The 26,197-nt window shown below is 47.6% G+C and overlaps 1 protein-coding gene across 4 annotated transcripts; it reads right to left on the bottom strand.

The window, feature by feature from the left end:
* PRMT2 (protein arginine methyltransferase 2) lies at window positions 1–25,980 on the bottom strand. 4 transcript variants are annotated; one of them, XM_006047032.3, is made up of 11 exons: window positions 25,587–25,964; window positions 24,287–24,383; window positions 18,618–18,725; window positions 17,777–17,959; window positions 13,978–14,139; window positions 12,908–13,072; window positions 5,570–5,745; window positions 3,657–3,786; window positions 2,730–2,866; window positions 1,220–1,391; window positions 1–571 (listed from the first exon to the last, which is right to left on the bottom strand). In XM_006047032.3, the coding sequence occupies exons 2-11, from the start codon at window positions 24,323–24,325 to the stop codon at window positions 539–541; spliced, it is 1,305 nt and encodes a 434-aa protein (XP_006047094.1). In that variant the 5' UTR covers window positions 24,326–24,383; window positions 25,587–25,964; the 3' UTR covers window positions 1–538. The 4 variants fall into 4 exon arrangements, 2 of the variants coding, with proteins under 2 accessions (XP_006047094.1, XP_044803963.1); XM_044948028.1 differs by lacking the exons at window positions 1–571; window positions 1,220–1,391; window positions 2,730–2,866 and adding an exon at window positions 4,744–4,838 and having other exon boundaries at window positions 3,654–3,786; window positions 25,587–25,980; XR_006553506.1 differs by lacking the exons at window positions 1–571; window positions 1,220–1,391; window positions 2,730–2,866; window positions 3,657–3,786 and adding an exon at window positions 12,722–12,822 and having other exon boundaries at window positions 5,606–5,745; window positions 25,587–25,977.
* Window positions 25,981–26,197: the final 217 nt, after the last annotated feature.

The following is a 26,197-nucleotide window of genomic DNA, read 5'->3' as shown; positions in this document are numbered from 1 at the left end:
TTCATTTATTAAAAAATATTTATTGAGCATGTCCTATGTGCTGACCCATAACTTATCTGGAAGACGTCTCTACAAGTGGACTACCCCATGCAGGGCCCCACCACATGCATTGCACCTCCAGCTCTTGCGACGATCTGGGACCCCACGTCCGTGAGCTGAGCGATGAGCCAAGGGCGGGAAGGACACACGCACACACGATGCATGACAGCCACCTTCAGAGCACAGGGTGGACACGCATATCCTGTGAGCTCAGGACTGGCCTGGCTGAGGGAGTGGGCCACCAACTAACCACAGTGGACACTGGAAACACAGCCCAGGTTTCAGGACAGGCAGGGCAGTGACAATGGTGAGGGTGGGCCCCGTGGCGCCGGGCATATGGGGAGGACCCTGAAGCCCCGAGCCCGTGGGTGAGGGAGTCACCACCCCATCCTGGAGTAAGTCCATGGCTTTCTCAGGACACGCATCCGTCCAGGAGTGACTCCTCAGAGTCACGTATGTCCCCCAAGATGCAGTGGACATCCCCCACAGAGCTGCTCTGTCATCTCCAGATGGGAAAGACTTTCTCCCCAACCTGAGAAAGACAGAGGAAATGAAAACAAACCAATCAGACAGCAAATCACATCAGTTTCATTAACATGCAGTATTTCCTAATAATAATTTAGTATTGGACAAGAGGCTGGCATTCAGGTGAAGGCTTTTCTTTTAATGACAAGCATTTCAACTTTCAGCATAAAGCCAAGCACAAAATGGTCTGCTTGATTATTCTCTCTCCTGCGTGAACCTGAGTGAGGAAGAGGAGTCTCAGTGGCCTCTGTGAGCCACGAGCCACAAGGCCCCGCCAGCCATGCTCACTGCAGCCTCAAACTGCAGCCTCAGCCAGGACACGGCTCCACCACACATCCACGGCGGCCATGGCAAGGCACACGCTGTGAGCAAGGCCGCACTTGGCCCAGCCCTCGGCTCCCTCTGCACCCGGAGTCTCCTGGTCTCTGTTCTCACTGACCAGCCGAGTCTCACAGGGAGATCTTAGCTTCCTGCACCTCTGCTTCCTGTGAACAGGAGGGTCCACCTCCTGCCATGAGGATTAGAGAAACAACCCAGACCAGCTCCGGCACAGAGTCTGCTGGGGTGGGAACAGGCACCCACCACTGTGACCACCACAGACCCGCCACCTTTGAGACAGCATCAGAGCACAAGACTCTAGAGCTACATATCTTACTTTCTGCAACGTAGGGTCTTGTGCAGAAGTGATGGACCAGCTCAGGGTGACAGACATGTGTCGCCTCCACACAGGGTTCCTCTGCAACACCACTGCGCCCGTGACCATGTCTCCCACGAGGACGGGGACGGGCTCATCCATCATGAACAGCACCTGCTTCCAGTGGGTGGTGCTGCAAGACAGGGTGTGGGGCCATCTAAGCCTGCCCCCTCTGGGGAGGCCATGGGACCCCCCACACCTCCGCCCCGGGATCAGACGGCTGCACAGGACCCAGGTGGGGTCACGACCTGGGCGGGGAGGTGGGTGGATGCAGCTGTTGGATGCTGCTCAGATTCCCTGGTACCTGAGGTAGAGAGGCCACGAGTGCATGTGGCCAGACACAGGTCCTGGCCCCTCTCTGGGTCAACCCAGCCTCCATGAGCTGGCACAGCGGTGCCTACCCAAAGCCACCGACCCTGAACTGTGACTCCCACAGTCCTAGTTCGTGCAGTTAGAGAGAGATTCACACTCATGAAATCATGCCCAAAAGAAGTCATCACTTCTCTGAATTTGGCTGAGTGTGAGCAAGACAAGTGCAGCATTGGGCAAGCAGGGACACCCCAAACTCTGCAAGTTCTATGGCTCGGACACACGAGTGCCTGGTGTGCGCCCAGTCACACCCAGCACTAAGGTTCTCTGTGGCCTCTTGCTCTTCTGTCACATTCTCTCTGATGCACAGGCACCCCATCTCAGCCACAGTGGTGGTCTCCCTTCCGCAGCCCACATGTCCCCTCATCCCCACCCCCATACCACCTGAGTGTGGATGATCCCCACCCAACGCTCGAGTGGGAAACGTCAGGCATACCCGGTTCACGGGTCTGGGAGGAGGCCCAGCTGGTGTCCACTCTGGCCATTCAGCTCCTCCTCCTGCTCAACGTTCACAAAGGATGCCCAGGTCCTCCCCGGCCCAAAGGCCACAGTGGGGTCTGACCCAGGTGGCCGCCACCCTCCCTGAGGCCGTGCTCACTTCTGCCAACCACAAGGTGCAGGCGAGTAGCAGGGTCATGTGGAAGGAAGTGGAGTCCCCACGTGAAGGCAGTGCTCCAGGGCCTGCTGCGTCCAGCCCCACAGACAGACAACACAAGCTTGCATCCCCACACGCAGGGGCAGGCGTGCAGCTCTGAAATGTTACTACATGAAAATCGTATCTCAGGAAACATCCGCCTTCTCCAAGAGTCAGAGGAAAAGCCCCTGGAACTCAGCTGCAGCAGCAGTGGGGCCACGGAGAAAAGGTGGAGGCTGACCATCCAGGGCATCAGGGGCTCCCCTACCTGTGCAGGGGCCAAGGCGACCCGGACTCACCTCCACACACAGCCCTGCCCAGCACCCATGCACCACTCACATGCCTGGCCTCGCACTCGGCCAGGTCTGGAGAGATTTGGGTCCACTTGTGACATGTCTAGCTCTTTACATTCGTGACTCCGTCAGGCCTCCTCTGTGACCCACGGTGGGGGTGGGGTGGCACACTCACGGGTGCAGCGGGCCAGTGCTCAGCACCAGCTGTGGCTCGTCCTCCTCCAGGTTCTGAAACTGGACGCTGAACCAGGCTGTGAATCCATGCAGCATGCCTGCCTTCTGTATGTCAAAGTGCAGCTCCCCTTTCATCATCTGTGTTCAAGGCAACAGGTGAGAAGTGGGTGCAGGCCCTGGGCGCACGGGACCCATGGGCTGCGGCCACCTCCACATGGCCATCCAAGACCCACACCACCACCCCGGGCAGCCACACTGCCTACTTCAGTAGCTACGGCACAAATCTGTAACTTGCTAATTTAGCCAAACATGTCAAAAACCCAGAGAAAGGAAACGTTACAACTTGCAACTTAAACGCTGCAGACAATCAGAAAGGTCTGGAGCAATCTAGGTCTCATTGTCCTGATTTTCTGTCCCCATATCCAAGCAGGACATTTCCTCAATTCTCTGTATAAACAGGAAATTCCAGATTGAGTCTCTATGATCCCCAAATGAATTGCAGCCTCAGGTTTAGTCTGCACATGGTTTTGTATTGTAAGCTCCATAAGAGGGTCCGTCTGCTTTGGAGGGACCCCTTAAAACGGGGTTGTCCAGAATCCACACATGCCGCCTCATGGCCACAAATGGTAAGTAAGAGAATTAAGAATTTTGTCATCGGTGGGAGATAAAAAAACTTAGGAAAAAATTTTAATCCAAATCCTATCATGACACGTAATTTATCTGTATTTGAACAAGCTGAGAATATGAAACATAAATCTAAAAATAACTGAAGATGTTAAAGAGGTTAGCTATAAAGAAAATAACCTAAAAATACTAAAAACAAAATCAGAATAGATTAAAAAGAATGTGGGAAAATCAAGAGCAACACATCTAACTCATTTACTTGAATGATTACGTGGGGAAGGAAGGAAGGGTCATGTCTCCTCACCTCGAGGTCGGCGACCTGCACGGTTCTCATGTCCAAATGTAATATGGTGCATGGCTCAGAGAGACAGTCGTCCGGTTTCAAAATGTGGTTATACTTGGGCTTCGAAAAAAACTCCTTAATTGCTAAAGATCTGGGGGGATAAAGTAAGTGCTCAGCACCTGAGATGACGTAGCCCCCATCTCAGGCTGTCTCGCTCCCTCCTCTGTTAGCAGGAATCCTAACTCACTGTCTGCACCCCCGAGAGCAAAAGGCAGGGCCGAGGAGGCCGGCTCTGGTGGGCAGTGGCCGAGAATGGGAGCCACAGGCACATCCTTCTGTGTCCCACTGACACACCCAGAGGACACGGAAGCCACAGGAAATTAAATTTCAGTGAATGGTGCGAGAGAACACGTCTCCTCCAAGGAGCCAACCAACGTCCCTGGGAAATGCACGGCCACAGTCCTCCCACGCCCAGTTCACAGCGCCCTGTTCCAGACACTGCAGGCCCTGCTCAGAGCTTCCTCTGCCCTCCCTGGTCACTTTACCAGACATTAACACCAGGCAACACAAGAAGCCCCCTGCCCTTTCCAGACCTTCCCTCGCTCCCGCCACATCAGTCCTGCACGAACCACAAAGCCGCTGTCGGGGACTCCCCTCTCCACTCACTTTCGGATTTGGGTTGAGAATACGACGATTCAACACATGAGGGAAGATTCCATACCTCTACACTGATATTTTTTTCTTTTTTTTTGCTGCTGCTGCTGCTGCTAAGTCGCTTCAGTCGTGTCCGACTCTGTGCGACCCCAGAGATGGCAGCCCACCAGGCTCCCCCGTCCCTGGGATTCTCCAGGCAAGAACACTGGAGTGGGCTGCCATTTCCTTCTCCAATGCATGAAAGTGAAAAGTGAAAGTGAAGTTGCTCGGTCGTGTCCGACTCTAGCAACCCCATGGACTGCCGCCCACCAGGCTTCTCCGTCCATGGGATTTTCCAAGCAAAAGTACTGGAGTGAGGTGCCATTGCCTTCTCCGCCTTTTTTTTTTTTTTTTTTTGAGTTTTTAATAAAAAACAGAAAGGCCCAGAGGCCCCCATCTTACTGCCAAGCCCTACCTGGTCATCTGGTAGGTGAGCAGCCATCTCTGATGAGGGGCCCTTCCCTGGCCCCAGGACAACTGCGAGGCCTCCCCTGCCTGCCTCCTGGCACCCTAGGAGGGGAGGCAGCCATATATACACATCATCCTTCTCTAGGAGGAAATGTGAGAAACGGGAGGCCCTTGTGAGGAGACCTTTTGTGTCAAAACCTGAAGCTCTGCCACAGGCATGACCATAAGTCAGGAACCAGGAGAGCCACCACAGACTCTGGGGCACTGCTTTCTGTGACAAAGGCCAGCAGGGACTCCACTAACACATTTTCCGACCCTTATTAAACACTCTTGGCTCTTAATGGGATCATCTGTTTTAATGGCCCACATTACCTTATGTTTCCTATCATGTTTGGGGCCTTATAAACAGGCCATTTCAATTCTGTTATCAGCTTAAAGGCCGGTAAGGCAATAGGCAGACTTCTCAATCATGTGAACAAACTGGACTCCCAGCGGTGAGGTTTTCTAGCCCTGCGGCCTGTGCCCCTGCAGGCACGGGAGCCTGACGCTTGCCTGAGGGCACTCATTCAGGTTAGGGTCTGGCATGGGGTTCAGTCCCACAGGCCGGGAGCCCCATGCTCGCCTGAAGGCACTCACTGAGGTTCGGGTCTGGCATGGGGTTCGGTCCCACAGGCCGGGAGCCCCACGCTCGCCTGAGGGCACTCACTGAGGTTCGGGTCTGGCCTGGGGTTCGGTCCCACAGGCCGGGAACCCCACGCTCGCCTGAGGGCACTCACTGGGGTTAAGGTCTGGCTTAGGGTTTGTGCCCTGGAGGCCAGGAGCCCCACACTCACTTGAGAGGGCTGAGGTCGAACTCATAGGCATTGTCCCAGAAGAGCACCTTGCTCCGGTAGTCCTTGTCGGCGCTGCAGGGCACCAGGTGCAGGGCGGCTGTGGTCGGCCAGATGACCCCGTCCTCCTTCAGCCAGGCGTCCCGGGCATACAGGATGGACTCGATCATGAACTCAAACTGCGTGGAGGGAGGCACACAGGAGACACAGTGACTGAGATGATGTCTGCTCCCACCCCCCTGCCCCCGCCATGGCACTCATATCCCGGGGACTGTCACAGACAGGACGAGCTGCCAGCTCACCAGAGGGCTTCTCTTCCACCGTCACCACAGTGGTCACCGAGTTCAGTCACAGCCTGGGTTTAAGCCCACTGGCCCACACTGCTCCTCAGAACTGGGCACAGCCAACGGTCAGGGAACTTGCCCTCTCGCCCACCCTGCCCACCCAGGAGACAGCTGTCACCGTAAGTGTTTTGGGGTCTTAACTCTCAAACAGTATCACTCTGGTCTGAGGTATTCTCAGAACTTTCACCACCCTTTAGGTTGACTGAAGTCACTTCTCAAAAATGTGGAACAGCAAAGCAGGAGTGCCACAGAGGTCACGTGACCCTCATGTCAAAAGCAGCAAGAGCCCCAGGAGCCCCTCGGGGGTGTTGAATTCTGAGGATTCTTCACATGCTCAGGGTGCACATGTGAGTTGCAAATATTTTCTCCTAGTTGGCCTTTTTTCATTTTCTTAACATTGTCTTTTACAGAGCAGACTTTTAAATTTTGATGAAGTCCAATTTATCTTTTCTTTTAATAGAGTATGCTTTTGGAGTCAAAAAACCCTTTGACTAATCATGAACATTTTCTAAAACTTTCTTCCAAAAGTTTTACAGTTTTATATTTAAGCAACTAGATATAATCAATTTTAAGTTCATTGTTCAAGATGAGGTATGAGGCTTAAAGTTGAAGCTTTTTTTGGTTTATGGATGGCCAACTCTTCCAATATAATTTGTTGAAAAGACTATCTTTTCTTCATTAAATTAACTCTGTTCCTCTGTTAAGAATCAGTTGACCACATTTGTAGGAATCTACTATCCATTCTGTTCCACTGGCTTACATATCTGTCACTTCACCAGGTTCACAGTCTTGACCACCACAGCTTTATACTAAAGTCAGGTAGTATAGTTCTTCCAATTTCGTTCTTCTTTTAAAAAGTGTGGCATTTTCCTGGTGGTTATGTGGCTAAGACTCTGCGTTCCTAATGCAGGGGGCCCAGGTTCCATCCCTGGTCAGGGAAATAAAATCCTACATGCCATGACAAAGATCCCCAACTAAGATCTGACACAGCCAAATAAATATCTTTTTTAAACTGTATCAGCTATTCTAGCCTGCCTGTGCTCAGTCATGTCTGACTCTTTGTGCTCCCATGGACTACAGCCTGCCAGGCTCATCTGTCCATGAGATTTTCCAGGCAATAATACTGGAGTAGATTGCCATTTTCTTCTCCAGGGCTAGTTTATTTACACTGCACATAAATTTTACAATAAACTTATCTGTATCTACAAAAAAAATCCTGCTTGAATTTTTATTGGAATTGTATTAAATCTACAGATGAACCTGGAGAGAAGGGGCATCTTTACAAGGCCGTCTCCAGCTCATGAACGATGCGTGTGGGTCAGCATTACGTGGAGTCAGCATCCGGAACTTGCACATGTTTTCCCAAGTGTCATCATTCTGGAGTCACTGTAACTAGTCATGAACGGTGCTAGTGTATAAAAATGTGACTGCCTTTTGTATGCTGACTCTGTGCTCCATGATCGTCTTAAACTTGCTCACTAGTCTAGGAAAGTTTTTGGAGATTCCTTGGCATTTTCTACAAAAACAATCACATTGTCTGAGAACAGGGTTTATTCCTGTGCCTTCATTCTGTTTAGCTCCCATTTCTTCCTTCTCTCTTGCAATGGTTAGATTTCCCAGGACAATGTTAAGTAGGAACAGGGGAGCACCCCTTCCTGCTTCATTCCTGCCCTGGGGGAAGTGGCCATTCTGTCCTAACAAGTAAAAAGCTGAACTGAAAAGTCAACAACTCTTCTAAAGTCCATTAAGAGAAACTAGGTCACAGAGTAAATGGCCACCCTCAAATTGGAAAAACTGAGAGGCCCGTAAGACAGTCCATGACTTACGATGGTTCAGCTTCATGACAGGGCAATAGGTATTCAGTAAAAACTATGCTTTGAATTTTGATCTTTTCCCAGCTAGTGATACACAGTGCAACACCCATGTGCCACACAGGCCAAGCGCCCATCAGCCATGCGATCATGAGCATGAACGGTCCACACACTGACAGCCTCTCCCTTTCAGGACAGTATTCAGTCGACTACATGAGACATTCAACACTCGTTTTCAACAGGCTTTGGTTATGATTTTGCCCAGCTGTAGGCAAGTGGGAGTGCTCTGAGCACATCTAAGACAATGAGGCTCAGCTGTGATGTTCGAGAGCTGAGCTGTGTTACATGCGTTTTGGATTTTGGTATTTTCAACTTAGGACGGGTTTGTCAGGATGCAGCCTCACTGTAAGTCAAGGAACAGTTGCACAGGGAATCGCAACTCACCAGAGCAGAAACATCCCTGGAACCAGGGCCAGGGAGGAAGCTGAACCGAGGCTGACAGGCTGCTGGGGCTCAATGTGGACAAGTGAGGCCAAGACTCCAGGCAGGCCCCATCACGGGGTCCCCACAGTAAATACCAGAGAAAAGTCCCAGTGCTTCTCACAAGCTCAAAAGAAACCACTGGAAATACACCAGAGTATTCTGTTTTTCTTAACAGGGTCTGCCCTCAGGAGAGACTACTTAAGAGCCTAACCAGCTGGGGAAAGAATACTATCCAACTCGAGCACCCTCCGGCGATCCTGTCCCACCTAAAAGGGGAGAAAACTTGAGAAGCACCTGTGGGGTTCACAGTCCAGAGGCCCAGGATCACTCAACACTGAGACCCCAAAGCAACCCCCTCCATATCTCACCATCAAATCTCTACAGGCCTGTTTACACAGACCCTTTATCCAGTCATCACACCTGGCTATCAGGAAAAAAAGATATATGAACAGTTACAAGAGCCACAGCAAACCTTAGAACCAGATTCAGACACAGTGAAAGTGTTAGTCACTCAGTTGTGTTAGACTACTTGTGACCCCATGGACTGCAGCCCCCTAGGCTCCTCTGTCCATGGAATTCTTCAGGCAAGAATACTGGAGTGGGTTGTCATTCCCTTCTCCAGGGGATCTTACCAACCCAGGTCTCCTGCATTGCAAGCAGATTCTTTACCACTGAGCCACAAAGGAAGACACAGTAGGCAACTGTAATTATCAACTTAACAACTATGATTAATATGCTAAGGGCTCCAATGGACAAAGCAGACAGCATGCAAAACAGATGGGCAATGTAAACAGAGAAATGGAAATTCTTAGAAAGAACCAAAAATAAATGCTCAAGAGCAAAACAATGTAACAGAAGTGGAGGATGCCTTTGATGGGCTTGTTAGTAAGGACTCTCAGCTGAGCAACAAGCCTGAGCTTGAGGAAATGAAAACAGAAACTGCCAAAGCTGAAAAGCAAAATAAAACAGGCTGAAAAAGGGAACACATTGAAGGGCTACAGAACACAAAAGGTGTAACAGACACAGAACAAAAATATCAAGAGAAGAATGAGAGGTGGGAAGAGAAGAAATAGTTGAAAAAAATGACTGAGAATTTCCCCAAATTCATGTCAACTCCGTTCACAGATCACAGCCTTGTCATGGTGAAGGGGCTTGGGTAACTCAATGAAGCTATGAGCTATGCCATGCAGGGCCACCCAAGATGGATGGGTCATAGTGGAAAGTTCTGACAAAACGTGGTCCACCGAAGGAGGGTACAGAAAACCACTGCGGTATTAGAACCTTACGTGGTGTCTTACATGGTTCACACTGTTTGCTGAACCCAGGGTAGGTAAGGCACGAGCAGGGAGGTTGGAAGAAAACTCGAGGCGCCATAGGGACTGCAGACGTGTGTTTATTCTCTGATGGTGGGTGCAGTGGCAAAGGGGGATTTCTCAGGTGGGGCTTATATATGTTTCCAGAACAAAAGTGGTCCATGACCAAGCAGTACAACATCATGTGCACGCACAGTGCCGTGAGTGATCTCCACTGTTACAAAACCATGTATTTACAAAACGTGGGACGCAAGACCCTGACCACGCCATCTTGGCTAATTTGCTCTTTCCCTACACGTGGTTAGAACCTTATGTAGGACAACTGACTGGTTCAAAATTGGGAAAGGAGTACGACAAGGCTGTATATTGTCACCCTGTTTATTTAACTTCTATGCAGAGTACATCATGCAAATTGCTGGGCTGGATGAAGCACAAGCTGGAATCAAGATTGTTGGGAGAAATATCAACAACCTCAGAGATGCAGATGATACCACTCTAACAGTAGAAAGCGAAGAAGAACTAAAGAGTCTCTTGATGTGGGTAAAAGAGGAGAGTGAAAAACCTGGCTTAAAACTCAACATTCAAAAAACTAAGATCATGGCATCCGGTCTGATCACTTCATGGCAAATAGAAGAGGAAAAAGTGGAAACAGTAACAGACTTTATTTTCTTGGGTTGCAAAATCACTGTGGACAGTGAGTGCAGTCATGAAATGAAAAGATGCTTGCTCCTTGGAAGATAAGCCATGACCAACCTAGACAGCATATTAAAAAGCAGAGACATTACTTCGCCAACAAACATCCGAACAGTCAAAGCTATTGTTTTTCCAGTAGTCATGTATGAATGTGAGAGTTGGACTATAAAGAAGGCAGAGTGCCAAAGAATTTATGCTTTTGAACTGTGGTGTTGGAGAAGACTCTTGAGAGTCCCTTGGACAGCAAGGAAATCAAACCTGAATATTCTTTGGAAGGATTGTTGCTGAAGCTGAAGCTCCAATATGCTGACCACCTGATGTGAAGAGCCAACTCACTGGAAAAGACCCTGATGCTGGGAAAGATTGAAGGCAGGAGGAGAAGGGGATGACAGAGGATGAGATGGTTGGATGGCATCACTGACTCGATGGACATGAGTTTGAGCAAGCTCCGGGAGATGGTGATGGGAAGCCTGGCGTGCTGCAGTCCACAGGGTCACAAAGAGTTGGACACGACTGAGCAAGTAAACAACAATGTCAAACACAAGCCCACAGATCCAGGCGTGAAGAGCACACCAAGCAGGATAAGTGTGTGGTTGGGGGGTGGAGGGAGGGGGGGGGAGTATGAAGAGGCATGTCATCTTCCAACTATAGAGACTCAGAAGATAAAGTCCTGAGAGAGGCTGGGGGAAAAACACCTACCTACTGAGGAACAAAGATAAAGTTTCACCTGAATTCTCAGAAACCCTGAAAGCAAGAAGAGAGTGGAGTGAAATATTTAACGTATTTCTTGGTTTTCTGTTGTGTGTGTGTTTTTTTAAGCCACCCTGTGCTGCATGTAGGATCTTAGTTCCCTGACCAGGGATTGAACCTGGGCCCCTGCGTGGGGAGCACAGTTCCTTAACCATTGGACTGTCAGGGAAGTCCTTGTGATTAAGGATCTTTGATGTTACTACTGCAAAAGGATAGACCTCACTGAAGGCTCAGATGATAGTTAGCATTTTTAGGCAATAATGTGTATTTTAATTAATATATGTACATTGTTATTTTAGATATAACCCTTATTGCACACCCTACAGTATAGGGTAAACATAACTTTCTATGCACTGGGAAACCAAAGTATTTGTGTGACTTGCTTTACTGCAATACGTGCTTTATCATGGTGGTCTGGATACGAACCTGCACTCTCTCTGAGGTCTGCCTGTAGATCAAACGCAGATCTACATAAAGAAAGGAAAGCACTAAAAGAGAAATAAGTAAAGATAAAACTAGAACTTTTGTTTTTCCCATTCTTAATTAATCTAACAATTTAATCTAACAAATCTAACAATGTGTCCAAAATAACAGCAACACAGTACCTGACCATGTATGTGTATTTATGCTTACGTGTAACAAAATGAATAAAAATGCTCATACAAGGGACTGAATTATTTTGTTTTCATAAAGAACTCACACTACCCATGAATCTTCACAGTGTTAGATGAAAACAGACGTGAATCCGCTGTAAGTATATATTGGAAACTGTTGTTCTCTGTGCCCAGTCATGACCGACTCTGCAACCCACCATGGACTGTAGGATTTCCCAGGCCACAAGACTGGAGTGGGTTGCCATTTCCTTCTCCAGGGGATCTTCCCACCCCAGGGACTGAACCTGGATCTCCTGCACAGCAGGTGGATTCTTTATCACTGAGCCACCAGGGAAGCCCTTGGAAACTGTAGGGCAACCAATTAAAAAAAGGAAAACAGAAGTATAACTGATACGCTAAGAAAGGAGAGAAAACGGAGTCATATAAAATGCTCAATTAAAACATCAAAAGGCAGAATACCTAAATACATATGGAAAATATTAAGAGATCTGAAAAGAGAAATAGGCACAATACAATAATTGTACGGGACTCCAATACCTCATTTTCAACAATAGATAAATCATCCAGACAGAAATCTTAAGGCTCAGTGTCATTTGCTGTCACTTTCCCAAATCTCTGCAATCTGTAAGAAGCGAGGACCAACATTCTTATTGTTCATATTAGTTAGTTCCTTACTATTTAAAACAAACTTCTTGCTGGAAACTCCGGTGGTGTCCCCCTCCCCTTCATCCATACGTCACTTCTCTGGGTTTTTACAGAGACTAAACTTCAGACCACATTTCACTGTAACATCTTAGGTCCCAGAAAGGGGGTGGGCCAAGGGTCCAAGGAGACAGACCTGCAGGCCCGGCTCCCACTCACCTCTCACCTGCCCTTGGAGCACAGAGAGCTAGGGAGCTCAGAAACCACTGCGCGGGCTGGGTGGGCAAACCAGCAACCTCTCACCCCAACCCAGGCGAGACTGGGGAGGGAACCTGGGAGAGCCTGGGCTTCAGGCTGGCCACCAGTGCAGACCAGGGGGGCTACAGAGAGGGGGCAGACCAGCTGCGGGGAGACAGGCTCTGCTAGCACGGAAAACACAGCCTAACATCACGCACTGGATATTCGCGGTTCTCGAAGAGAACAGAAATTTATGTAAATCACTCACCAGAAAGATACATTCACTCTTAGATTTCCCATAAAGGCATTTTTTTTTAATCCGTTAAAAATTCAAGCCAATGTTCACACAAGAAATCACTGACATGTCACCTTAGGAAAAAGTCAAAATTAATCATAATGCACAAATATTCCAGAGCCCAGGGCAGCCACCCCAGCCGTCCCCACGGCCCCTTACCAGCAGGCAGGTGCCCATCCACTCAGACACCAGCACGTCCACCTTCTCCGGCAGCACCACGTCTTCCACCTTCTGCTGAAACACGGTGATGATATCAGCAAAGCCATTCTGCACGACCAGCTGCCCTGTGTGCTGGGCCATCTCACTGGCCTCCACCGCAAACACCTACATGACAGAAACACCATCCATGTGTGCCTCAGCCCCACACCACGGCCAGCTGGCCACTCTCCCCGAGCCCAAGTCACCAGCAGAGTCAGGACCAGCATCAGAGAAGGGAAGGCAGCGTGCTGGACGGCGGCCAGTGTGGATGGCCACCCCGTCCCCCTGATGGAGCCCCGGGAGGGCCTGCCTCTCTCCCTGACTCCACCTTCTGCCAAAAGGCAGCCACAGGGCTGCGTGCAGGTGGACAGAGCCTCTGCACCCACAGGGGCTGCCCACCCCAGGGGTCCCGGGTCAGGCCCAGTGGCCTAGCTCCCATATACACAGCAACAATCCGTAACCGACATAGGAGACTCCTGGCCCTCAAATGACAACAGTCAGACTTTGAGGCCACCAGCAGCTAGTTACCAATCAAGGCTCTAAAAAGTCCTGAATGCTACGTCTGGGTTCTGGCAGGATCGGGACTCGGGCAGTCACTGCGCTGTGGCTCCACTTGTGAGCCTCATCCACCTGCCTCGGGGCCACTGAGAGGGGCACCTCTGCTCAGCTCAGACAGGCCTTAAATGGCAGAGGACCAGAGCCCAGCAGGAGTCCCAGAGAGTGGTCCACCCTGACCCTGGCAGGGTCACATTTGGGGCGGGAGGACACCGGGACACCAGGATAGCAGTCTACGCAAGCTGCCCAGCCCTGACACGTGGATACACGTGTTTCTAACGCAACTGAAGCAGACATTTCACAAAAACATCCCACCGGTTTCACCTCACTGCCCTGCCCTATTCCACTCTGTGCTGCTTGCGACTCATCAGACCCACAGTATGGCCTCTGGCAGGCTCAGCCTTCAGAAACACGCTGCCCTTTTCACGAAGCAGTGGAGGCGCCACCAAGACCCTGCTCAGAAGCTCCCTACTCACGGCTCTGGGCTGAGCATAGTGTGCACAGAAGAGGCTGATGATCCCAGTCCCACAGCCGACGTCCAGAATCACTTTGTCTTTCAGGGATTCTTTATTCTGCAGGATAACGCTGTGGTACTTAGTTGTTCGTGGCTGGTCTGCCAACATCTCCAAGTGAAGTTTCTAGACGAAATACACGTGAAGGAAGGATCACTGCCTGTCATTAGTGCTATGCTACGCTCTGACTTTGGACAATCAGAGCCTGACCTGACCCCCATAAAGCCCCACACCACCCCATGCCTAAAAATACACGCAAAAATCAGAAGACCAAAAAAATGCCAACAGACACAAATAAGAGTAGACAGTGAAGGAATGAGGTAGAAGCTTCTGGAACCCTTCCCATGCAGGGGGGTGCACCTCTCCAAGAGTCAGGTGAGCAAGGAAGCAGGTGTGGACCCGGAGGTGGACATGGGAGAAGCGGCCACATGCCTGACCTGACACAACATGGCCAAGATCTGCCACGAGAGAATGGACGAGACCGGCAGAGGCTGCGGGAGGTGACGGCACCCCACGGGAATCGCATGCATCCCCAAGGAGGCAGAGCAGGGCTCCTCCACACAGTTCAGGAAGCCATAGAGGGGGCACCCCCAGCACCGTCCCCACACACCCAAGAAGACCCAGCCCGAGCAGCACTTGGAAGGTAGGGGTGTGGCGACAGGGGCCTGGCAACCCAGACCAGGTCAGCGCCAACAGGAGCCTGTGTGGGCCTCGCAAGCCCATGGCTCCTCAGGGACAGACAGACAGAGGGAGACCACCAAAGTGAACTAAGTTGAGACCCAGATGTCCTGCCTGCAGGTCAGAACCAGGATATGGAACCCAGGGAAGAGGTGTGGTTGCATTCACCTCAGATACAATACACTTCAGAGCGAACAGCATCAGGTCACGGCATGGACAGCAGACGACTGAGGATGGGGGCGGTGGGAAGTCTCCACGTCAACACAAGAACCACTGCAGCCAGAGAACATAAGAATGCTAAAGGCCCCTGTGCCTCCACAACAGAGCTTCAAAACGCACAAAGCAAAAGCCAGGAGAAATGCAACAAGAAACACAAATTCACCGCTACAGTCAGAGATTTCCATACCCTTCTCTCAGTAACTGACAAGTAGAAAATCTTAAGAGACCCAGATGTGAACAACAGTATCAGCTAACTTAATCCAACAGATTTGAACAGCACACTTTCCCGACTATTTACAATAATACACAAAAAACATCTACAGATTCACCTAGAAAGGTACACAACCAAGTATGATCAAAACCTCAAAACTTAAAGAGACGTAACACAAGGGTTAAGAAATGAGGAGAGTCGGTGTATCACCACAAAGATGTCACTCCTCCCTAAATTCACACACACTTTCCATAAAACACATTAAAATGCCAACCAATGGGGTAGGGGCAAAGGCGGAGCACAACAAAACAGTAATAAAATTAGTTTCAAAAAATAAACACATCAGGCCATGAACATGCTAAAAAGGCAAATCAAAACTGAGATACATGTTTTTTTGCCTTTAAGATGGGAAATCTTTTTTCAGCTGGCAGCTTTTTCTGTGAAGACCTGCAGCAAAGGCACCCTCTGCGCCGCTGGGAGGCGTACACTCAGCCGACCTTCCCGGCGGGTGGCTTGGCTTGATCCACCCCAGAAAAACTCATACACACATCCCCCTCAAACCCACCCAGTGGGAATCTAGCAAAGAGGAGCAGGATTCAAGGAGGAGGACATCCACTACAGCATCGCTTAGCATGATGAAAAGCAAACATGAGCCTTTCAAAATCAACACACTGGAGCTACTGAAAAGAACAGGCTTCCAAAGCAGCACAGCTATGTGAGAAAGGTGCTAACAGTGTATGGGGACTACTCCTTTTCCATAAATTTAAAAGAATAAAACAGATGCAGCTTAGACTTAGACTTAGACTATCTACACTGCTGTTGGGAGAAATCTCACAGAAGAGACAGACCTCATCTTCTCATTAACTCTTTCTTACTAGATGGAAACCTCTAAGCATGTACACAGTGGCAGATTTTCTTTTCTTAGGCTCCAAAATCAGTGTGGATGGTGACAGCAACCATGAAATGAGAAGACGCTTCCTTCTTGTAAGGAAAGTAATGACAAACTTAAACAGCATATTAAAACGCAAAGACATCACTTTGCTAACAAAGGTCCAAATAGTCATGTATGGATGTGAGAGTTGGACCATAAAAAAGGCTGAGCACCAAAGAATTGATGCTATTGAACTATGGTGCTGGAGAAGACGCCTAAGAGTCCCTTGGATAGCAAGGAGATTAAACCAGTCAATCCTGAAGGAGAGCAATCCTGAATATTCATTGGAAGGACTGATGCTGAAGCTCCCATACTATGACCACCTGATGCAAAGAGCTGACTCATTAGAAAAGACCCTGATGCTGGGAAAGACTGTGGGCAGAAGAAGGAGACGACAGAGGATGAGATGGTTGGATAGTATGAATTTAGACATGAATTTGAGCAACAGGACGTGAACTTGGGCAAACTCCAGTAGCTGGTGAGGGACAGGGAGGCCTGGTATGCTGCAGTCCATGGGGGTCACAAAGAGTTGAACGTGACTGAGACTGAACAACAAGCATGTACATGCATCAGTGGTTTTTCATTTACTTTAACATTTTTAATGCTCCAATATGATGGGGGCTTCCCAGGTGGCTCAGGGGTAAAGAATCTGTCTACCAATGCAGGAGACGCAAGAGATGAGGGTAAGATCCCTGGGTCATGAAGATCCCCTGGAGCGGGAAATGGCAACCCACTCCAGTATTCTTGCCTGTGAAATCCCATGGACAAAGCAGCCTGATGGGCTACAGCCCATGGGATCACAGAGAGTTGGACACCACTGAGCACACACACATGCAGAATACACATCTACAAAAAAGCACACTAAAAAGCACCTGTAGATTTCACCCAACACAGTAACAGTGCAAACACTCTTGTACCCACACCCATTCGGAAGCCTGCCAGCACCCCAGGCCTTCCCACCTGGCCTCACCAAACACGGACCCCCTTTACCGGTAATCATCATCCAAATTCTAAGGGGAATCCAGTCCCTGATCTCCAGACCCACCACTTCTACACACATTCACAAACAACACCTTTTAACGTTGCCTTATAACCTTACAGGACTGAATCTACTGTATTTGAAATGTTCAGCATTCAAGTATCTATTTTATTTAGTCTAAAATATAAACAGGGTTGTCTGGACCATAGGACTTTGGGTCGTTATTCACACTGGAAAAAAACAAACTAATAAGCTAGTTCTTTATAGGTAAAACTACTGATTTATACAACTTTTACATTTTATTTTTACAGTAAAATTTACTACTTTTTTTTAAACACTGAGAAAAGTTTAAAATTCCATTGCTGAGACAGTATCTCTAAACCAGGAATTGGTACATTACAGCCAATCCAGTCCATCACCTGCTTTTGTATGGCCTGCAAGCCAGGATTGGCTTTTACATTTTTAGATGGTTTTTAAAAATCCAAAAACACGACACATGAAATCATATGGAAGGCAAATTTCAGTGTCTATAGATAATGTTTTATTGGAACGCAGACCTGCTCACTGAAATTTTTAAGTCTGCTTCAGCACTTGGATGGCAGAGCTGAGCAGCTGAGCTGAAGAAAACATCTGCAGGCCCCACTCTGAACAGTTGAGCTGAAGCCCGGAAATTATTTTTAAAGTTAGAACCTAAAACCAGAGAGTGGCAAGCAGCTGCGCCTGGCTGGGCGGGCAGGAGGCGTACCAGGGTTCCATAGCTGCCGAAGTACTCCTCATCCTGCCAGGAATCCTCGGGGTCCCAGTCTTCCAGCTGCTTCCCCAGGTGGTTTGCTGGGATGTACCCACAGCAGCCCGCACGCTCGCCCCACCACCAGTCCGCAGTGGTTTGTCTCAGGATGAGGATCTTTTCTCCTCTCAAAAAGCTGAGCTAGAGAAACATATATAGAAATGAAAACTAAAGAAAAACCTGCAGTTTGTATTTCAGTTGTGGCTCAGTGATAAACCTCCATCACTGGTCCCAAATCACAGCAATTGCAGTAAGGAGTCAATGGGAAGGACATCAACTGACACTTCATGAAAATCACACTAGCATTTCGAGATTTCTGTGGAAATCTACAAGAAACAAAAGCAGACCTTAACAAGAAAGATCAATCATTTTCGAACAGCTTGAATTTCTTAGAACAGAATTTCTAACAGCCCCTTCACTGTAACTCAGCTAGGTGGTAGCGGATTCAGTTGCTGGAGGCTTACGCTAAGAAATTACTATTACAAAGTAAAGAAAGCTGCATTCAAATAGATGTTTTTATTTTACACCCAATTTTCCTTAGCTAAATAGGTTACAAGTAAGGGTTTCAAAGCAGAAGGTGAAGCAGGTACGTCCTACCCCACCCCATTCCTCACCCAAGGATCCTGCACATCAGGCTTGGGACCTGAATCTGTTAGGCTGGAAGGGTCACTCGTGGGTCTTCTGTTGCTGTGAAGTATCTGAATACTTCTTTATTTCAATCTGCTGACTTCTGCAAATTTGACATCTAATCCTGCCACTGAACATGCTGAACCCACAAAGAATAAACCCACATGGCTACCTGCGTCTCGTCGGTGGCAGAATAGTCTGCGATGGCCACGAACTCCTCCGGATGCACAGCCCCCTGGAGGTGCTCCTCCTCAGCCTGCGTGGTAGGGTCCTCCTCCTCCTGATCAGAGCAAGGGAGAAAGGGAGGTGATTGGGGCAGCCATTCCTCTCACTTCCTCTCTGCCTCTCTCTCCATCTCTGTCTGTCTCTGTCACTCTTCATCTCTCTACTCGATTCTTTTCCACTCACTCGCATCCCATTCAGCTCCACTCTCGCTGCCACTGGCTCCCCACCACCCCCTATCCTCAGCTGCCTATTGTCCATGTAGAGCATGGAGCAGCAGGAGGTCCCCACACCTCTCCGTGCTCATGTCACACCTGTGCCCGCACACGTACATACATACACACTCAGTTTATTTTTTCTATTGACATAGCTTTCTGTCAAAGATTGCACAGCCACTTTTTAAAATTTTTTTCTTTTTTCACTCACATAATACCTTGCAGAAAACTCCCCACCTGCAGAACTCTAACTTATAATGTTCAGTGGCTACTTAACATTACACAGCAGAATTCTGCCCGAGTCTTCAGTCATCCTTTACTGATGGACTTTCTCTATGTCCACAAACATCTGCACACATTTATCCTGACACGATGACATTTTATCTCTATGGGATAGACTGACATGCCTGAAACACAGGCACAGTTTTCATTCAAACATTTGTCAGGTTCTTTCCATAAAGGGTGAGGTACTTCACCAGCAGCGCATGGGGTGACTGACTTGAGCTTTTGCAGAGTGCTATGTGTAAAGACTCCAGAAAGGGTAAATATGTGGGGAAACACGATTACTTACACTTTATAAAGAAGACTTCTGATAGTACAGAGACACAGTAATAATTTATTGTGGGGTTTATAACATATATAGAAGCAAAATATGTTACAACACAGCACAAACATAGGGGCTGGTAAATGGAACTAATTTGGAGGATTCTTACATTGTCAGTTCAGTTCAGTCGCTCAGTCGTGTCTGACGCTTTGCGACCCCATGAATCACAGCACACCAGGCCTCCCTGTCCATCACCAACTCCCAGAGTTCACTCAAACTCACGTCCATCGAGTCGGTGATGCCATCCAGCCATCTCATCCTCTGTCGTCCCCTTCTCCTCCTGCCCCCAATCCCTCCCAGCATCAGGGTCTTTTCCAATGAGTCAACTCTTCACAAGGTAGCCGAAGTATTGGAGTTTAAGTTTCAACATCAGTCCTTCCAATGAACACCCAGGACTGGTCTCCTTTAGGATGGATTGATTGGATCTCCTTGCAGTCCAAGGGACTCTCAAGAGTCTTCTCCAACACCACAGTTCAAAAGCATCAATTCTTCGGTGCTCAGCTTTCTTTATAGTCCAACTCTCACATCCATACATGACCACTGGGAAAAACATAGCCTTGACTAGACGGACCTTTTTTGGCAAAGTAATACCTCTGCTCTTTAATATGCTATCTAGGTTGGTCATAACTTTCCTTCCAAGGAGTAAGCATCTTTTAATTGCATGGCTGCAATCACCATCTGCAGTGATTTTGCAGCCCAGAAAAATAAAGTCTGACACTGTTTCCACTGTTTCCCCATCTATTTCCCATGAAGTGATGGGACCAGATGCCATGATCTTAGTTGTGAAGAGGTCAAAAAAAAAAAAGATGGGGATAGGTTAAGGATACACAACATAATTTCTTGGATAACCACTAGAATGATATAAAAAGGTACTGCTAAAAAGTTAATCGAGGAGATAACATGGAATTATAGAAAATATTTTATTAATCTAAAGGCAAGAATGGAAAAAGGTAAAAAGGAAGAACTGTGACAAAAAGGAAACAAACAACAAGATGTTAGACTCATTATGTTAAATGTTAACGGACTGAACACTCTAATTAAATGGCAAAAATTACCTAAGAGGAAAATAAAAGACACAACTACAGGCTCTTTACAAGAGGAATTCTTTAAATATATAGAGTTAGACTAGTTGAAAATATAGATATATATGTGTCTGTGTGCCATCCAAACACTAACCGTTAAGAAAGCTGGTACAGCTACATTAATATAAGACAAAGAAGATGCTAGGCAAGAAGTATTAATAGGTAAAAAGAGAGACTTCATAAAAATAAAAGGGTCAACTAATCTAGTAAACAAATACTAACCTAAACATATGTACCAAGTAACAGAGATTCAAAATATATGAAGCAAAAAGTGACAGATCCAAATGGAAGTGACAAAAAAAAAGACAAATCCACAATCACAGCAGAGATTTTTGAAACTCATCTCTCTCAGTAGTTGACAGAACAAATGGACAAAACATCAGTCAGAATCCAGAGATTTGAGCAATACTAATGATATGCAGATGACACCACCCTTATGGCAGAAAGTGAAGACGAACTAAAAAGCCTCTTGATGAAAGTGAAAGTGGAGAGTGAAAAAGTTGGCTTAAAGCTCAATATTCAGAAAACGAAGATCATGGCATCCGGTCCCATCACTTCATGGGAAATAGATGGGGAAACACTGGAAACAGTGTCAGACTTTACTTTTTGGGGCTCCAAAATCACTGCAGATGGTGACTGCAGCCATGAAATTAAAAGATGCTTACTCCTTGGAAGGAAAGTTATATCCAACCTAGGTAGCATACTGAAAAGCAGAGACATTACTTTGCCAACAAAGGTCCGTCCAGTCAAGGCTATGGTTTTTCCAGTGGTCATGTATGGATGTGAGAGTTGGACTGTAAAGAAGACTGAGCGCTGAAGAATTGATGCTTTTGAACTGTGGTGTTGGAGAAGACTCCTGAGAGTCCCTTGGACTGCAAGGAGATCCAACCAGTCCATTCTAAAGGAGATCAGCCCTGGGATTTCTTCGGAGGGAATGATGCTGAAGCTGAAACTCCAGTACTTTGGCCACCTCATGTGAAGAATTGACTAATTGGAAAAGACTCTGATGCTGGGAGGGATTGGGGACAGGAGGAGAAGGGGACGACAGAGGATGAGATGGCTGGATGGCATCACTGACTTGATGGACGTTGAGTCTCAGTGAACTCCGCGAGTTGGTGATGGACAGGGAGGTCTGGCGTGCTGCAATTCATGGGGTCGCAAAGAGTCGGACACGACTGAGCGACTGAACTGAACTGAACTGAATGACCCATATGACGGTGATGACACCCTGATAGCTCAGTTGGTAAAGAATCCACCTGCAATGTAGGAGACCCCTGTTCGATTCCTGGGTGGAGAAGATCCTCTGGAGAAGGGACAGGCTACCCACTCCAGTATTCTTGGGCTTCCCTTGTGGCTCAGCTAGTAAAGAATCCACCTGCAATGTGGGAGACCTGGGTTTGATCTCTAGAAGGGAAAGGTTACCCACTCCAGTGTTCTGGTCTGAAGAATTCCATGGACTATATAGCCCATGGGGTCGCAAAGAGTTGGACACAAGTGAGAAACTTGGGGGGAAAAAAAAATGACCGATCTGACAGTGACAACACTGGACACTACACCCCACAACTGCAGAATAACTTAGTCTCTGAAAGTGTACATGCAACATCCAAGGCCAAACAGGGTCTTACAATGAGACCATAAAGCTTACAATGAGACCGATGTAAGGCCAAATAGGCCTTACAATGAGACCATAAAGCAGGCATGAGTAAATTTCCAAAGACTGAAATGTTGCATTTTCAGACCAAACATTAAGTAAAACCAAAAGTAAATAACAAAAATATAAAATTTCCCAAATGTCTGGAAATTAAGCAACATACTCTGGATAGCCCAGAAAATTTCAAATTTCCTCCACTTGGGTAAATTCTAAGAAGCACACACAAACAATATCATATATTGCTCAAAGATACCTGCATAAGGTATAAAAGTATAAAAAATGGTCCAGAAACACAAAGATCAATTCATAATTCATAGCAGTGTTTGCCCTTGAGATAGAAGAAGAAGAATGGGACTGGGGAACAGACTTTATTCATGGTTTTTTCATTCATGCATATATATATATATATATATACACACACACACGTACTTATATTCTGAAGTACATATGACAAAATGTTAGCAAGTTTCCATTTCTCTGTAATATGTAATTTTTTGCAGTATTATTCTATAAATACTGTCACCCTGCTTATTTAACTTATATGCAGAGTATAGCATGAGAAACGCTAGATGAAGCACAAGCTGGAATCAAGATTGCCAGGAGAAATATCAATAACCTCAGATATGCAGATGATACCAACCCTTATGGCAGAAAGCGAAGAACTAAAGAGCCTCTTGATGAAAGTGAAAGAGGAGAGTGAAAAAGTTGGCTTAAAGCTCAACACTCAGAAAACTAAGATTATGGCATCTGGTCCCATCACTTCATGGCAAATAGATGGGGAAACAGTGGCTGACTTTATTTTGGGGGACTCCAAAATCACTGCAGATGGTGACTGCAGCCATGAAATAAAAAGACGCTTACTTCTTGGAAGAAAAGCCATGACCAACCTAGACAGCATGTTAATAAGTAGAGACATTACTTTGTCAACAAAGGTCCATCTAGTCAAGGCTATGGTTTTTCCAGTAGTCATGTATGGATGTGAGAGTTGGACTATAAAGAAAGCTGAGCACAGAAGAACTGATGCTTTTGAACTGTGGTACTGAAGAAGACTCTTGAGAGTCCCTTGGACTGCAAGGAGATGCAACCAGTCCATCCTAAAGGAAATCAGTCCTGAATATTCATTGGAAGGACTGATGTTGAAGCTGCAACTCCAATACTTTGGCCACCTGATGTGAAGAACTGACTCATTTGAAAAGACCCTGATGCTGGGAAAAATTGAAGGCGGGAGGAGAAGGGACGACAGAGGATGAGATGGCTGGATGGCATCACCAAGTCAATGGACTTGAGTTTGAGTAAACTCTGGGAGTTGGTGATAGACAGGGAGGCCTGGTGTGCTGCAGTCCATAGGGTCGCAAAGAGTCGGACACAACTGAGCAACTGAACTGAACTGATTCTATAAACGTTCCAGTACTTTTTAATTTCTCAAAAGAAAATTAAGACAGCCACAAAATTAAAACATTTTATGATAATTTTAAGAAACAGATAAGTGAAATGATCCAACTACAAATAAAATTTCTATATATAAAAACCACATGAATTTAGAACAATAATTAGAATGAAAAGAGAAAAAAAGAAATGTCAAAATTGATATCACAGACATGAAAATGTTTTTTAAAAAACATTATTTATTAGAGTATTCTGTTTTTTTAATTTTACATAATCAACATTCCTTGAAATTTAAGGTGACTTTTTTTTTACTGTTAACTTGAATGATACATGTTACAAGCAGAAAAGAAGCATAAATATATAAATCTTTTCTAATATCCAACCTGTGTCTAACATATTCTGTCTGGGATGTTTTTAACAACTAAAAAAAACCTGTGCTTGCTTCACCAGCTCAGGTGCCAAAAATGGAACCCTAGATTCCTGGGAGGTGTTTACAACGCCCAATTTCAGAATGTCCTGTGTGACCTCACAGCGCATTTCCTCTGTTTAAGCAGCCTCTGGTTACTGGCCACCTTCCAAGGTCCAAGGAAATCACCATCACTTCGTGACTGAGTGAGCTCCACTCTCTGTAATGGTCCCAGTTTTTAAATACAAATTCTCGAATAGCAGAACCAAAATTACCTGCAACTCACTTCTGGGGCAGTCACCTGGTGTTGCCATGGTTCCTTTGGGATCTGTACATAACTGCTGCTTTAATGTTTCATTTTTCCCTTCATTTCTATTTTTTAAAAAAAGAGAGAATAAGAAAATGCTTGTTATGTTGCATCATAATGTTCACTTATCTTTTAAGGTCCATGAAAAAGGTCTTCTACCAAATGGAAGGAAATGTAAAGAATGTGAAAAATGAACGGAAATGAAATTTATAAGCACAATTCTTACAAAATCAACTGAAAACATTTAAAATTTATGAACTCCAAACAGTGTATATTTGCATCACTAGCCTTCAAAGTGTTAACTGTTTATTGGCCAAAGCCTGTTACTTTCCGTTAGATCACTGGGCAAATTTAAAACAATAAATTGATGTCAACCCTTAACTTGGAACCCTGACAACTGTGACTCCAATTAAAATTTCCTATCTGGGGCTTTAAAATGTTTCCACTAACAGGAACCAAGGTCTGCACCTCCCAGAGACTTTTCTTTTCAGTTTCAATCTTATTCTTTCAGTGACACTGTAACTAACATCGTGCTCTGCGATGGATGTGTGTTTTTTCAATTACGCAGCAATTCCTCGTTTGAAATGAGTGCTTCATATTATCAGTCAATACCTAGTACTTGTTTTTGTGACGTTTATAATTACAAATACTAATACACATACATTGCATTTTCACTGGAAACTGCACAGAGGCCAGTATGGGGCGGGGCCGGAAGATGAGGTGTGGCCGTATTGATGGATGGGGACAGGGTGGGCGGGGCGGAATAATAGGGCGGTGCTCGGCTAAGGGGCGGGGCACGGTTGGGGGATAGGGCCCTGAAGGGCAGGTGGCCCGTGGGCTAGAGAGAGAAATAGGGGAAGGGAGGATGAAGGGAGGGGCGGGGCGTGATGCAAGAGCGGAATGGGTAGTGGGGGAAGAGAATGGGACCTGCTCTCCGAGAGGGTGATCCCGGATGCCAAGGACAGACGGGAAAGTGGGCGTGGCTGTGGGAGGGGCGGGCACTGTGGGCGTGGTTGGGAAGACAGCGGGGCAGTGAGGTAAAGGGTGCGGCGTCGTGGGCGTGACGCTAATGGGGGCGTGGCCTTGTGGGCGGGGCGCCGAGCCCGTGGTCAGAGGCTAGCAGAAGCAGGAAGGCGCGGGGATCCCGGGAAGGCAACGGCGGCCTCGGTGCGCCGGCTGACGCACACCTCGGGAGAGTACTCCCCCCTCCCCTGGCATGTCCAGCTTTACGCGCGGTCCAGTCGCCGAGCTGCCCACGGGAAACCTACCTCAGTTGCGTTTCTCCGCTGAGGTCGGCGTCCACACCTCCGGAAAGGAGTGGAAGCCAGCACCCACCAAGAACCCAAGCCACCGCCCTCTGCCCGCGCAGGCGCTCTGTAAACGCCCTGTCCCCTCAACCCCGCCGTGGAAGGCCCCGCCCTGGAACCGGCTCCGCGAGCATGCGCCACCGTCCACGCCCACCCCCTTGTCTGGAGAGTGAGCCAACGCCCTGAACTGCGCAGGCGCCGTGCGCTTCTGCGCATCCTGGAGAAGACTCAGTCCTAGGTGGATCTCCCTGCGCAAACTCGTTTTGAGGTCCCGCCTTCGGTTGTCGCGCGAGCTCGGGCTCTGCGCTCGGATGCCGGCTCGTGTTCGAGCTCGCCTCCCATGGGGCGGGGAGTCAGACGGCGGGGGGTGGGCGACGTCCTGATCCGGGGTCAGAAACCGGCTGGGAGTGACAGAAATGGCTGGTTTCCGCCGGAGCAGGACCGGGAAAGCTTTCCTGTGCTTTTCTTGTAATAATTTGAGTAACCTTCGCAACCACACTGTGAAGTGTAAATCCTGTGTCATTCTTTCCAGGGCAGGGGGTGGCTGGAGCTGGAAAAGTAGAAGAAGGTGG

Source organism: Bubalus bubalis, chromosome 1 (assembly GCF_019923935.1).
Source record: "Bubalus bubalis isolate 160015118507 breed Murrah chromosome 1, NDDB_SH_1, whole genome shotgun sequence".
NCBI classification, from domain to species: Eukaryota; Metazoa; Chordata; class Mammalia; order Artiodactyla; family Bovidae; genus Bubalus; species Bubalus bubalis.
The sequence above is the reverse complement of the archived record's forward strand: the minus strand, read 5'-3'. Positions and strand labels throughout refer to the sequence as shown.

Coding starts and splice junctions, on each gene's coding strand:
- PRMT2 (XM_006047032.3), bottom strand. CDS start 24,325: ATGGCAACACCAGGTGACTGCCCCAGAAGTGAGTTGCAG. Junction 14,140..17,776: donor TCGGCAGCTATGGAACCCTG/GTACGCCTCCTG, acceptor TATTTCGTCTAG/AAACTTCACTTGGAGATGTT. Junction 1,392..2,729: donor AGCACTGGCCCGCTGCACCC/GTGAGTGTGCCA, acceptor CCTGTCTTGCAG/CACCACCCACTGGAAGCAGG.